Source organism: Festucalex cinctus, chromosome 12 (genome assembly GCF_051991245.1).
Source record: "Festucalex cinctus isolate MCC-2025b chromosome 12, RoL_Fcin_1.0, whole genome shotgun sequence".
Lineage (NCBI taxonomy): Eukaryota > Metazoa > Chordata > Actinopteri > Syngnathiformes > Syngnathidae > Festucalex > Festucalex cinctus.
Window position 1 is genome coordinate 5,402,040 of NC_135422.1, and position 14,331 is coordinate 5,416,370.

The following is a 14,331-nucleotide window of genomic DNA, read 5'->3' on the forward strand; positions in this document are numbered from 1 at the left end:
AACAAACTTTTCGCAAAAAGGTCATTACCAAGCTCCTTCAAGAATAATGAGACAAGCTGCAGGTTGGGTGCACATTTAATCAATACAAGGTGAATTTATCATCATTTGTCTCTATTTCTCTTAATATTGCTGTGTTTCCTGTCTCATTGATGTCTATTATTCCATCTTTGTGTTTTCTTTTTTTGTGTTTGATCTCCATCTTCCACATGGTAGACACGAGGCCCGGATCGATGGGTATGTTCACCTCTCATACCATTTCACTCCTCGCCTCTCTTGCATGAAGCAGTGAAATGACACACAAAGACATGTGACACGGAAATATTTGTCTTCATAATAGGAACTGTGGTTAAATTGGATTTCTGATAAACATATATAATTGGGTGACAAATTAAGTTTAGCTCCCTTTCACCAAAGTGTCAGTATTAGGTGTGTCCTCAGGGCATTCTATCAGTTGTTCATGACAGTATCATTTGTTTTCTCGCTGCATCAGAACAGCATACATTTGTCAGCGTATCTTCTTTCAGTAATTGTGATTTGATGAAACGATACTAGCAACACTGAGATGAAGCTATCGGCAATAAGGAGCACAAATCTCCATTAATGATTAAGCAAAAAAAAAAAAAAAGAGCTGCTTTTCAGCCATTTCACTCCTTAATGTCACATGATGTTGAGAATTCCGTAAAATCCTCAGCTGTTAGCGGATCATATTCATCGCCTTGACGTCCGAGATAAATGGATGTATCAGGGCTGCGGCTTTGCCGCTGTAAAAGGTTGCCTGCGAGCAGATGAGACCATTGGTTCCGCCACTCCTGTGTGCTGGCAGGGAATTATGGGCGGCAGCTATGGGAAAAGGCGGCTCAAAATATTAAACACTGAGGTAACGCTCAATTAGATACCATGAGTTCAACGTTAGCCCTCTTATACTGCGCCTCTTTAAAGCCAATAAACATCGGAGAACTTAGTGAGAAGACCTCATCCAAGACATTTTTCATCTGGGAAATGAGTGTTTGATCTAGATCTAGAAGTTCTTTGCTGATGAGTTGTGGGCAGTGCAATGTCTTGTGCAGCACTGCCTACTCAATGGGTTGTGGAATCAGAAACACCCACTAACTATGGCCAGCAGATTGAAGCATTGTATCTCTTTTCAATGGGCTCACGGTATATGAAATTACAATGAAACACGACTGATATGATGAAATTGAACGTTTTCAAGGATGACGTGAATGATCAAAGCCTTTGTCACATTAAATCTAATTCACAGAGCGTCACATAAACAAAAAAAAAAGTATTGTTTAAGTCATTGTTGTGCAAAAAATGTATCTTTTCAATGTCACTCAAATGACCTATTTTCCAATGTTGATTAATAAAGAACAGAATAAGGTAGAAATATACTCTTTTTTTTTATTTTTTTATTTTTTTTTTTATGTTTATGTAGTCGTAGCGCACAATATTTTGTTTTCCTCGAAAGATGAGTGAAAATGCTTGGAATCGGCTGGCACTGTTGGGGTTGTTTTTTGGATAATATTTGGCAGTGAAAGAGTTAAAAAATATATTAGGATAATGCTCATGAGTTTGGGGGGTTTAGTCATATGGTTTAGTTTAGTCTAATAAATCACTGGCATCAGACCAAATCTTCATAAGTCACAATTTGGTACATTTAATCTTTAAAAAAAAAAAAATGTCTACACTTTTGGTCAGTCTACATATGTGAATGTCATTTTCATGAATTATTGACCAATCTAAGAGTGTTGAAAATGGCTTGCTCTCATTGTTGATACAATGTTAATGGTTGGGCAAACATGCCGTTTTTGGGGTCTCCTGAAGAGTGATGATTTTGGGGGTACAAGGTTTTGCCCCAACGGCAGCGATATGGAATTTTTTGCCCGGATAAATGTGCCTGCAAATTGTGGTGAGTTTATTTTGTACATTTTAGTAATCTCTCAAAAAGGATATTTATTTGGCCTGAGAATAAATAAAGTCTCGAGAAAATCTTTTCAATGCATGCTTGGACCCTAATAATGTCCCAGATTAGGGTAGCATACATGCATCGGCGCTGTTGCAAAAATTTTTTGACATGGTATGAACCTGTCATTCTACAATTATCCCCAATTTCCCGATGTCCATGACACGCCTTGGCCTGTGTAATTTTGAAACTGTGTGCTTTGGGAAGGGTTAGGGCACCTTTATTCCTTTGTGCTGTTCTCGTCAGCATAACCTCAATACTAACTCTGTGTATATCTGTTATCAATATGTCTGCCCCTTCCTCATTCTTCGCCTTAGCCGAAATGTCATTGAAGGACGCGCCGTTAAAAGGGAGCTGGAAGTTGAATATGTCTAGGCCACGGCACTGAAATCAATAAGGGCTTGGAACAGATGGGCTTATCAATAGACGCTGGCTGAAGCGAATTGCCGGTTGGCGCTGATTTAGCCGGGAGACGCAGGAGGGACCGTCATGAACCACAAAGATAACACAGCCAGCGCATGCCAACCCCACAGAGCTTGATATCTATCCATCAGCAGGCTGAGATCAGTCCATCAAAGAGACAGCACTGCCCCGAAGACATCCAATGCGTACCTTCTTTGCTCTATTTGTGGCTCCTTCCAGAGCACAACAGTTTGGCTAATAATGCAAACAGCTGCACCTTGAAGGGTTGGTGTTGGCCTGCCAGATGTCTCGCTGTTAGTTTAAATATGTCACTTGTGGTCAACAGCTGCATGACATTCTACACCATCCACCTTCTCTTATATCCATTTTGATGGAAACGCTTTACCTTTATGGGTCAATTATCTACGGCTGGTGCATTTTCTCATTTCAGTAATTGCGGCAACAGCTCCAAAGTGTTTTTGAGCCTCGATCGCTCGCACTATATAGAGGACTGCCTCACAGTGGTATAGGGGTGGGAGGCTTGAGTTTATTGGTCGCGGTGACTGCAGCTGGATGTGTCTTGCTGCATTAAACTCAGTATACCTCAACCAGCTGCACACAACTCTGGAAGCCAGTGCTGCAGTCAGCATCAAATCGCTGGCTGGCTTTGGTCCTGGTAGTCAGTGGGGGTGCATATGAAGAGACGACATGATTCCTTGATTTATATACTGTACGTTTTATGGACAAAAATCGTAGGAAACATCTTTAAAGCAGGAAGTGATCTATTAGCAGTAGGGTAGGTCCTAATAGTGGCCCTTAAGCTTCATTAGAGAATTCTCAACTAGGTGGGAGCATTTTACAGAAAACCCGTTTATGTTCCGGAATGACTTTGCCCCAGTGCACAAAGCAAGGACCACAAAGACATGATAAGTTTGGTGTAGAACATGGGTCAAAAGAGCCATTTTAGGTCAAATTAATGACAAAGAATTCGCCTAGAGCCGCAAAACATTTGAACATTGCGATGAGAAAAAAAAACAACAACAGGGTGTTAGAGTTAGTCTAATGTACTGAGGACCCAAGAGCTAATTAGAGCTGCACCATAAGAGAAAAATATGCAACATCCAATATTTTTTAGATTCATTTTCGTCTACCTTTCGTCTTCTGCTTTTAATTATTATCATTAGTATTTAGATTTTTCATGTTTTGTTTTTCATACATTTACTTTCTTTTAAAATCCTGACATTTTTGGAAATTTTATGGACATTGTAATTTTCTGCATCTCTTCCTCGTTTTTTTTTTCTTCTTTTTTTTGACATTTTACAGATTTTTTTTTATTTTTATTTTTTATTTTTTTTACATTTGTTTTCTGCAATATTTTCTGCCTTTTCCCCCCCCATTAAATTCTCTGACGTTTTCAGCAATTACATGAACGTTTTATGGTAAATTTCTTTCGGCTCTTTTTCTGACTACTTAATATTTTGGACACTATTTTGGACTATTTAATTATTATTATCCATCCATTCATTTTCTTAACCGCTTGCTCCTCACAACGGTCGCGTTTTAGTGTAACTGACAAACTAAAGCATAATGGCATTAGGAGATTCACGCCATTATGTTAAAACCTTACTATTCCACGCTATTTTTGTGATTAATCACTTTTAATGTGATGTACTTCCTCAAAAACATTATTGACAACAACTGTACCAACTACAGTAACAAGAAAGTCTTAGAATAATGAAACTCTTGTCTTACCTTAATGCTTCCTAGAGGCTGATAAGAAAGGTGAGTAATATAGGCGGTTCCAGCTGAACAAAAACATCATCAAAACTTTTCCACCTTTCGGGATATCATGCGTTCCCTTCCCGCATCTTAAACTCCATAATCGATGGAGGCATTCCCTGCTAATGTTGACATGACTGACCGTAGTTTAGCATTTTTCCTACATTCCTCTTACTGGATTGCTGGAAAGATGACCCCGTATCCTTGCACATATCTCAGGGGGAGACCACGCCTTACCTAAGATATGTGTTCCCAGCATGAGGCCGTCTTTGTCTGTGAGGAGGTCCTCGCTAAGGTCATATATTGCAGCTTCACGTGACATGTAATATACATAATTACGGATATGTGTCAATTATGTCCACAGGCAGCGCAGAGTGGTGGCCACAAGACGCTACTGTACGGACATGCCATTCTACTACGGCACTCTTTTAGTTGCATGGTAAGAAGTTGCAAAGCATTTATTTGGATCTGGCATTCGGATGCAAAGAAGTTATCATCTAAAATACATTTTTTCTTCCAATTTCCAATTGATTTATTATGAAAACCATAGTGGGCGTGGTTGCGGCTAACCATGTGCTAGAACTAGTGGTGCACGCTTCCCACCGCTCCTAATGAAGTTGGCACGTTGTCATGGAAAATTTCAGCTCTTGTCATTCACACAGGGTAATTGAATGTGTGTGTGTGTGCTGACCACAGTACCTGGCTTGTTTGAAGACATCAAGGTCACAGACCGATAAGCTCTCATTTGATGTCGGCCTACAGGAGGATTCAACAGGTAAAAGAAATGAGAAGCTTCAGTAGTTTGTTTTAATTCTCCACAGATTCTCTCTCTCTCTCTCTCGTTCTCTCTCGGCACCTCCTGTTCTTCTATCTCTCGGTTGTTCCTGAGCAAATTTCACCGTGTGCCTTTTTATCATCGCTGGTAATATTCCCTGCAGAACGCTGTGGACAGAAAATGTATTTCTTTTGTCAGAGTTGATTAGATGTCTCCAACACATTTTATAGTCTTCTGCTATCCAGATTCCAAGTCTGACTTATTATTTGCATACTCATTTTTTTCCCCATCTTTGCAGTCGACGGGCTGTCACTTCATTGTTGAAGCATGTCACAACGGTGCTGTTACTCCATTTTAGTATCACCTGAATTTATATATGACAACTGGGTGCCAACAGATGAGGTGTTTCACTTTATATACGATCCCATTAGAGCTTGGACTCGCACCAAAGATCAAAATTCTCTGTTCGTATTGACACAAGCCACTAAATGGCTGAATCGAGTCGCATGGTTTACTCAATGTACATGTCATAGAAAAAAAATCCAATTTGATTAAAATCGTAAAAGCACTGCACTTATACAGCACTTCATCTTGATCATATGTTTACAAAACCATATTCACTTATCTCATTCAAACGTATCGGAATGTTTCTTACATCGGTACGTTGTTTATCAACACATGGAAAAGTTAACCTTCTTAGTTTAAAATAACTAACTTTAACCTTCAGGATCCTGTGCTGTACCCTGGCCAATGGCAGAACAAATGATGTTTTTTCTCTTTTGTTCCATTTTAAGTCCATCTACGTTGCTACTAGCCTCATACTAGCTAGCGCTAAGCTAGATGTCTCTCAGGTTTAACTACAAGCCGTTAGCTGGCCAAATATTCCTGCTGTTAAGACGACGTTAGCCAGCTAACAGCAAGACTTTCACATGTGTATTACCCATATAGATATCAGATAAATCAGATAAATTCTGATTCATTTGTTTTCAACGGCCAATTTGCCAATCATTTTAGGTCACCACTGATTAATGGACAGGCCTATATCCCATGCATGTAAAGTAAATGTGTGTATCATTGTAGGTGAGGCTTGTTGGTGGACAATCCACCCTGCCTCCAAGCAGAGATCAGAAGGAGAGAAGGTGCGCATCGGTGATGACCTCATCCTTGTCAGCGTGTCCTCTGAGCGCTATCTTGTAAGTATCGCTTGCTTGTCATGGTCACTTCACAACGGTTTTCTTTAATGGTCACGTATGCCTTAACTGCAAACTTTTTTTTTTTTTTTTTTTTTTTCCCTCGAGATTATCATGTTGTGATTTAATTGATACCACGGCCCGTGCTTTTTTTTTTTTTAAAGAAGAGGTCGATGCCTGTGCTTTAATTACCCTTGTCAGGACCTTGTCACCCCCTTCAGCAAGGCTTTGTTCCATATTATACCACATCCTTCTCCCTAATCTTTGCATGATCGAGCTGCACATTTGAAACAATTAGAGCACAGTCTCAGTGATCCATAGAGATGGCGACTGCATGCCCGTGGCAGCGGGGGCGTGGCCTTCAATAATATGAAAGTGCCTAGTCACGAATGTCAATCTGGCAATCTGTGCTCGGTGTCACCCACACTTTGGTTTGTGGGAACATGTAACTACATGTTCCCACATTGCTCCAGTCCAATACCAGAATATATGTATATATAAATAGCGTATGCATAATGTAATGACCGGTGAGCATGCTGTGTTATGTAAATAGTGGACCTTACGGAATCATGAAACCGCTCACTTCTCATCTACTGTTTGTGTTTGATTGCACATGATGAGATTAAACACGGTGTGCAATCTTGTGTCCTACAGCATTTATCAATCTCCAATGGCAACATCCAGGTGGACGCGTCCTTCATGCAGACGTTGTGGAACGTCCATCCCATCTGCTCTGGCAGCAACATCGAGGAAGGTAAACAGTCACAGTAACACCCCGTCTTCACGGTGTCTAATTTTTATGATACATTTTCATTGCCTTGTTTTTTACCCAGCTTGACATATATCATTTATGAAAAAAGAAAGAAGAAAAGGAAAATATGATACATTTTAATAATTGAAGATGTCTGTTGCCTCAGGTAGGTCCACCATTATCTTAATGGTAGTAATTGCAAAAGTAATAATGCTATAATTAGGAAAAGTAAACAAAAAAGCATTATTATCATCTCACTTATTGCAATCGCAATGGTTCCAAGGCTTCTCTGTTACTAAACATTCTCACACTGTTGCACCAATGAAACAGGACATTAAAGGTTCAAGGGTGTGTTCCCGCATTTCTCTCTTATAGGCTACCTGTTGGGCGGCCACGTGATGCGGCTGTTTCATGGGCATGACGAGGTGGTGACCATCCCGGGGTCAGATCAGAGTGAAGAGCAGCAGAGGTACAACAAATCGATGAATCTTTTGCTGTAATTTGATGTAATTTGCAGATCACTCATAGGTGATGGCTAAGAATATAATCAGTATGATCCCTGTAGGGAAAATTCTCACACTCTGCTGAGCGAAATGCCCCGTCACGCTGAATTCTCCCTGTGCAAAGTCTACGAAAAGACCAAAAGAAAGAAAAAATAATCCATGTGCACACTTAGACTGCGCTTTGACAACTATTTGCCATTTTAACATTTCGGTCCACAGCGGGACTGAAATCAATGTTCCAAAGCCCAACGGGACCATAATAAGGCCGAAAAAAAATAGTAAAGCGACATTTTTTGGTCCTGGACTGACCTCAACTTCATCAAACTTCTTTGGTGATGGACTATAGCAGCAAAAGTTATTTTTTTTATTTTTTTATTTTTTATTTTTTCCTCCAGTTTTTGGCATTAAAAGGATATTTTTCATGGAGCCTCAAATCCCTGGTGGCTCCTCTGCATCCAAAGTCAGTGACATGACTTCTCAAATGTGAAGGACGAATAGAGAAAAATGGCCACAGACATACGACCAACATCTTATTGAAAGACTTTGCAATACAAAACAATAGACATGATACCAGCACATTGTGTAAGAGTGTTTGTGAATGCATCCTCCTCCGAGGTACTAATTCACACAGACGTGCACACACTAAGTCTATTTTTAGAACAGAGCATGGCAATTGTGGGAGGCAGGATTGCATAGTAATTTCCATTTTTGGCTTCTCCTTTTGTGCCCTTGAAATTGCAAAAAGAAGCACGCCTCATGCATTTCTTTCGAAGATGTCACTTGCAGTGACGAGCCAAATCATTGGTGCTATTCACCGAGGGGCTTATCGGGGGACGCACGTGACTGTCTTTGAATGTTGGACAGTCAATACATGCCAGCCTTCATTGTTCATGGAGTCGTGTCAAACATCCTCCTGTGATTATCAATATGAGAGATGGAAGCAAAGGGATGTTTTTGTCTCACGGAGGATGGATGACCTTCAGTGTATAGTGGTGTCTGGATATTTCTTGCACCCGAGGTTTCATTACCATCACATGCTTTTCTTCTGTTGACAGGATAGTCAACTATGAGATAGGTAAAGCTGGTGCCAAGGCCAGGTCCTTATGGAGGCTGGAACCACTCCGGATCAGGTGGGTTGCTTCTTCTCTGCTCTAATTTATGTGCAGTATTTTGTTTGACAATCCTTTCTTTTCTCATCGTTCTTGCTTTTTTCCACTCTTTGTCTGATTAAACAACATAATAAGCCAAATGTTTTCAGCCATTTTCTAATTATTCTACCTAATCACACGACACTCTTGATAATTAACAGCCGGCAGTAATACTCAGATCAACTAATTAGTGGATATTAGACTGTCAGGGTTTATAAAATGCAAATTATCCACATTCTTTTGACACCTTCTTGTGTGCGCACATGTTCCAATTTAGCTGGAGTGGGAGCCACATCCGCTGGGGACAGCCGTTCCGGTTGCGACACCTGACAACTGGTCACTACCTGGCCTTGACCGACGACCGGGGATTGGTGCTGCAGGACCACCAGAGGTCCGACACAACCTCAACTGCCTTCTGCTTCAGAGCTTCTAAGGCAAGGGCACACGAGCACGCATGATTTGCAAGTTAGCCCGTGTCGTAGAGGATCAACCGTCGCTCACTTCCGCATTAAGTAAGCTCCATTGAGAAAACAGCCACAAGGGATCAGAACCACCCACTCACCTTGGACTGGGAAGTCCTAATTTTTCAAGGGCAATGAAAATGAGAAGAGTGATTGCACTAGCAGAAGCTACATCCAGGTTAATGTAGCTGAACTTTCCGACTCTCACTGAACTCAGCATTTCACTATACTCTATACTAAAAAAATATTGACCCTTCCAATGTAGATTTTAAGCACAAATGCAAATGATGTCATTTATTACTGAACCCTTCATGCCACTTGAAACACTCGTTTGGATAGTTAGTGCTCTTACTCTGTGTGTAGGCGCGAGTTCATCGGTCGTTAAATTTGCGTTGCTTAATTAAAACATGGTTACTCACGTTGTTAGTTAACAGTACCGTCAAAGTTAAATGTGTGGTTAATGTCACTGGTTAGCACTAAAATATCCGACAACTCCTCATTTTGTGATACCGTTTCTTTTTCGTGTTGTTCTTCTTTGTTTCTTATTGACGTTCTAAACAGATTAGCAAACTGTGGGACCAGATTAGCAAAAAATAAATACATTCTTACCTTGGCACCAGAGGGGCTCCATAGTTTACTACCAGTTTTACCGGAGGTTGTTGGTTGGGTTTTGGGAAGAATAGCCAAACGATCGCAAGCACTATTCAGAAAAAAAGAAACAAGATATATTTTTTTTTTTTTCATTACAGATATTGTACGTGTGCTTCACATATATGTAATATGATCCTGTCAATATGTCTTCCTGAAAAGCTTACGTCATTGTGAAACATAATCAAGTTTTGTTGGTGATTTTTTTTTTCTCATCTTCCCCGTACAGGAGAAGCTTGAGCAGAGCCCCAAGCGAGACATTGAGGGGATGGGTGTGGCGGAGATTAAATATGGAGACTCGCTCAGCTTCATAATGCACGTGGCCACTGGGCTGTGGCTCTCCTACCAGGCACCTGATGTCAAATCTGCACGTCTGGGTCCTCTCAAGAGACGAGTGAGTACTAACTACACCAACTTCAAATGTAAAGCAGAAACAGAAACATACCAAATTAATAAATGAATGAGATTCTGTTGAGAAGATAATTATCTGCATGGTTTGTAAAGGGATTGCACATGATGCCCCCTCATCTAAACAAAGACATCCTCACCTTTAAATAGCTTTTCCTCATCATGACAATATCTGACATTCATTTCTCCTCTCTGCCACGCCGTCTGAAGGCATGTCTACATTCTGAAGGTCACATGGACGACGGCTTGACTCTGCAGCGCTGTCAACATGAGGAATCTCGAGCAGCACGCATCATCCGCAACACCACGCTCCTTTTTAACAGATTCATCAGGTATCCGAGGGTGCTTCTGCTTCATATTGTGCTCAACGTGTGAAACAAATTGCCTGTTTATGTGGGTATGTCGCCAATTATCCTAATGATGAACTGTACCCTGTACAGTCATCCCACAAATGCATGATGTAACATTCCTCCAGATTGTAAAAACATTGAATTAAGCCAGTGCTTCTCAAATAGTGGGGCGGACCCCCCAGGGGGGCGCAAGGCTCCATCAAGGGGGGCGCGTTTGATCTCGGGGAACATGCTTTTTTATTTAGATTTTTTTTTACTGTCCTAGAATAAAGTGCAATTGCTCCTCCACTACATTAGGGGGCAGTGGGGTTCTTATTATTGGCAGAGTGTGCACAGGGAGCATTCGCTCGGTGGTGTAGGGGTTTTGTTTGCACTGAGATTGCTCGCTTGCACACAGCAAAAAAAAAAAAATCAGCACCATTTATTTTATATATTTTTGTTTTGCAGGTTAAAGTTTTTTTTAATATTTTGTTCCTGAGTTAATGTTGGTGATCAGTTTGAATGCATAATTATTTATTGATTTTATATCATTTTATTTTTCCGTATCATATGGTTTGACATGGTCAGTCAAAAAATGTTTATAGTTTAATTAAGGATTTCATTTTATTTTTGAATTTCAGATGCACTTTAAATCTTTTCTGTTACAGTTAATAAGCTATTCTTTGTTGTAAGTTGGTCCATATTTCTTTCTTTCTTTTATTCTCTTTTACGTTAATACGGATACAGTGTTATGCAGAGGTGTGCTTATAACAATTTTATAGAAATTATACTATTTATAGTCGCGCGGGGGGGGGGGGGGGGGGGGGGGATTTTTCTTCTTCCTGGGGGGGGCAATGACAGTAAATAATTGAGAAGCACTGAATTAAGCCATGAGATGCCACAGCATTAAAGAGCTCAGTCAATGGTCCATTCATGCATTTCCAAAGGGTAAATTGCCCACGATAAAAGACGATGCAGGGGAATGCGTAAGTGGATGCGCTGACTACCTTTGTTTGTCATCAAACCGTCCATCTTGTGTCCCATGTGTGGAATTGGAAGCACTCATTATGGGAACATGTGAGAGTGTGTCAACCTCCCCCGAGGAGGTGACACACACATCCCCTCACGCCCCTCCCATGCACACGACAGGAGCTATTTTTAGCCGGCCAGCGGAAATCAGCATGGATGCCCCCCATGGGCTTAAACATCATGTTTGTTATCACCAGCGTATTGTCATTTAAAGGTCATGTTCACCAATGTTAGCATTTTGTCTACAAGTGATGAAGATTCTGCACGTCTGTGTCCCCTGGTCAGGGATCTGGATTGTCTAGGTTTGAAGAACAAGGCACTTGTGGCTCTGCCTATTGAAGAGGTGCTGCAAACCCTCAATGACCTCATCACCTACTTCCAGCTCCCTGATGCTGAGCTGGAGCACGAAGAGAGGCAGATCAAGCTACGCTCACTCAAAAACAGACAGAATCTTTTTAAACAGGAAGTGAGTTTTTGCACACCAGGACATTTTTGACATATTTTGGTAAACACCTCACAATTATTTAGCAATCAGAAATTGGGATATCGACGGATTTGTATTATTCAACTTAGCAGAATTTAGACCAAATTGACCAGTGTTATGCGCCAGTTCACGAAACATGCTTAGTATTAGTTTAGTTTTAGTTAGTCTCAGTATTAGCTAAATATACTTAAAATCACATTTAAAATTAACACCAATGTGTTAAATTAATTACCAAAGATTAAAATGAAGGACTTTTTTTGCTTCATAATTATTTTTAGGTAGTTTTGTCAACGTAAAATGTAGTTTCAGTTAGTTTTTGCTTTTTAAAAAAGCATTTTTATTTTATTTTGTTAACGATAATGTTTTTGTATTTTAGTTTTAGTTACTTAGTTAGTTTTCGCTAACTAAAATAATTTGGGTTGGTCGGACCTAGTAAACTAATAAAAACAGGTCAAAATATTTCCTGTGTTTTTTTTCTTTTGGTGTAAATAATTATGCGCACTTTTTGATATTCCCATTTACAATCTGAAATTTCATAACAAAAATGAGCACAAAATGTTCACATCAAATCCTGAATAACAATCATATTTCAGAATGTCATTTATGTGGTTGCATGTGCGCCGTCCAGTGGACAAAATTAGCAGCAATAGTTCATTTTAGTGAAAAACTGCAGTTCATGTTCTGTCCTGATGGGCCAGATTGGACCTCCTGACGGGTCACTTCTGGACTGTGTACCCTATGTTTGAGACCACTGTTATAGCGTATCCATATATCCTAATTTCTAAAGGGCTTGTCCTCAATGGGGTCGTGAGTGAGTTGGAGCCTATCCCACCTGACTTGGGCAAGAGTTGGGGCTCATCCTGAACTGGTCGCTAGCCAATTTAGGCACATGTGTAGTGAGTTTCTATAACATCTTGTCTGAATAGAGGAAGTGTGTTATAAGGCGTCAGCAGTTACAATACAGTGTGAGGTTGCCATGAATGCAATGAGGCATTGTGCAGACCCTCCAGGACCCAAATTGCTTTCATCAATTACAAAATGTCAGCTGCATGCTGAGTTGGGGCGGACAATACTGTTAAGCATCCAAACTCTTTTTAACTTTGACAGAGTGCAACAACCAAATAATCATATCACCATATCCAAATTATTTAAAATGTATTTGTTACAATGTCAAAATTGGGCATATTTCATCATCCTCTCTCGTTTTTTTTTCTGTTGGAGTAATCTTTGGTCCACCCCTTTTTACTTTACAGCCCGAAGGTCAATTTGTCACTCTAAACAGCTGACTGTGCATTTTCTTGGCATTATAAATCATCAGCAATTTCCATTTGGTGCGTTTAGCATAGCTGATCACTGGAGATACTTCCGTGCAGCATAAATCACCATGACACCAGCGCCGAAGGGGACAGGAGTCAAGCCATAGTGGATTGCCTTTGTAATAGCAATTATTCGGCTATATGTGTTGCGTTTTTAGATAGACAGATACATACGCACTCTATACTGTATTGATCAATTGATTAAGGATTATCTGATGTATCGGGATGTGTTCGCATAGTATGCATACTCTTCGTGACTCCCTCTGGACAACTGTATTAAAAAAAATCATTTAATTTCAGAGGTACATAAAAAAAGTGTCTCAGGTTTGCCATTTGTGACAACATATAGTTTGGCTTCATTTTTTAGGGCATGCTGACACTCGTGTCCAACTGCATAGACCGTCTGAATGTCTACAACAGTGTGGCCCACTTTGGGGAGTGTGCTGGGCCAGAGGCCGGAGCAGCCTGGAAAGACATCCTCAACCTGCTTTATGAGCTGTTGGGTAAGCTATGATAACACAATGCTCAAACGCAATTCCTTGCTGTGATTAATGGCTTTGTCCGGCTAGAGCTGTGCTGGCATGCTATTTAACCCTCGACTCACTGACTGTGCACACTAGTAGGGATTGATTTCTCAGGTTGTGAGGTTTCAGAAGGGTCAACTTGCACACTCATGAATGTTGTGCTCATCTGGGATAGCTCATAAATTCAGTGATCTGACATGGAACGATGACCCTGTTTCATATGTCAATTCAGTTTGACGGGAACATTTATCTGGTTAACGTGCGGTGCGCAGTCAGGACCATAACAGATAAGACACGGGAGAGTTTGGAAACAGAGTATTTATATACACAAAATATATTTAAAAAACTACAACGTAACAACAGAGAGGAGGTCTGGATTCAGACGAACAAAACCTTGACTAAGACCTTGAGTGGGCTGAAAGCAAAAAAAACTCAAACACACGGAAGAACAGCTTGCATGGAAGAAAGCTTGCAAGGGATAGGAAACGTTGACATGTTGATGTTCTGACAAAAGCGTCATTCAGTAACTCGCTAAGGCAATGTACAATTTTATATGACAGAATAAGGTCTATATGTTAAATAAGAGTGACTCGACAAAATAAGAGTGACTAATATAGACAC

At 40.4% G+C, this 14,331-nt stretch overlaps 1 protein-coding gene across 10 annotated transcripts in view; it reads left to right on the forward strand.

Annotated features, from left to right (window-relative positions):
• The window catches only part of LOC144032020 (ryanodine receptor 3-like), a 99,899-nt gene that overhangs the window by 19,788 nt on the left and 65,780 nt on the right, over nucleotides 1-14,331 (forward strand). For 8 of the 10 annotated variants that reach the window (XM_077539624.1, XM_077539628.1, XM_077539625.1 and 5 more), the window contains exons 4-16: nucleotides 214-234; nucleotides 4,133-4,147; nucleotides 4,509-4,583; nucleotides 4,841-4,919; nucleotides 6,000-6,112; nucleotides 6,764-6,863; nucleotides 7,236-7,329; nucleotides 8,419-8,493; nucleotides 8,789-8,945; nucleotides 9,850-10,014; nucleotides 10,239-10,360; nucleotides 11,672-11,852; nucleotides 13,554-13,689. In XM_077539624.1, coding sequence (XP_077395750.1) covers nucleotides 214-234; nucleotides 4,133-4,147; nucleotides 4,509-4,583; nucleotides 4,841-4,919; nucleotides 6,000-6,112; nucleotides 6,764-6,863; nucleotides 7,236-7,329; nucleotides 8,419-8,493; nucleotides 8,789-8,945; nucleotides 9,850-10,014; nucleotides 10,239-10,360; nucleotides 11,672-11,852; nucleotides 13,554-13,689 — 1,333 coding nt within the window. The remainder of the gene's footprint in view (nucleotides 1-213; nucleotides 235-4,132; nucleotides 4,148-4,508; nucleotides 4,584-4,840; nucleotides 4,920-5,999; nucleotides 6,113-6,763; nucleotides 6,864-7,235; nucleotides 7,330-8,418; nucleotides 8,494-8,788; nucleotides 8,946-9,849; nucleotides 10,015-10,238; nucleotides 10,361-11,671; nucleotides 11,853-13,553; nucleotides 13,690-14,331) is intronic. The other 2 variants (XM_077539634.1, XM_077539633.1) reach the window with 1 other exon arrangement.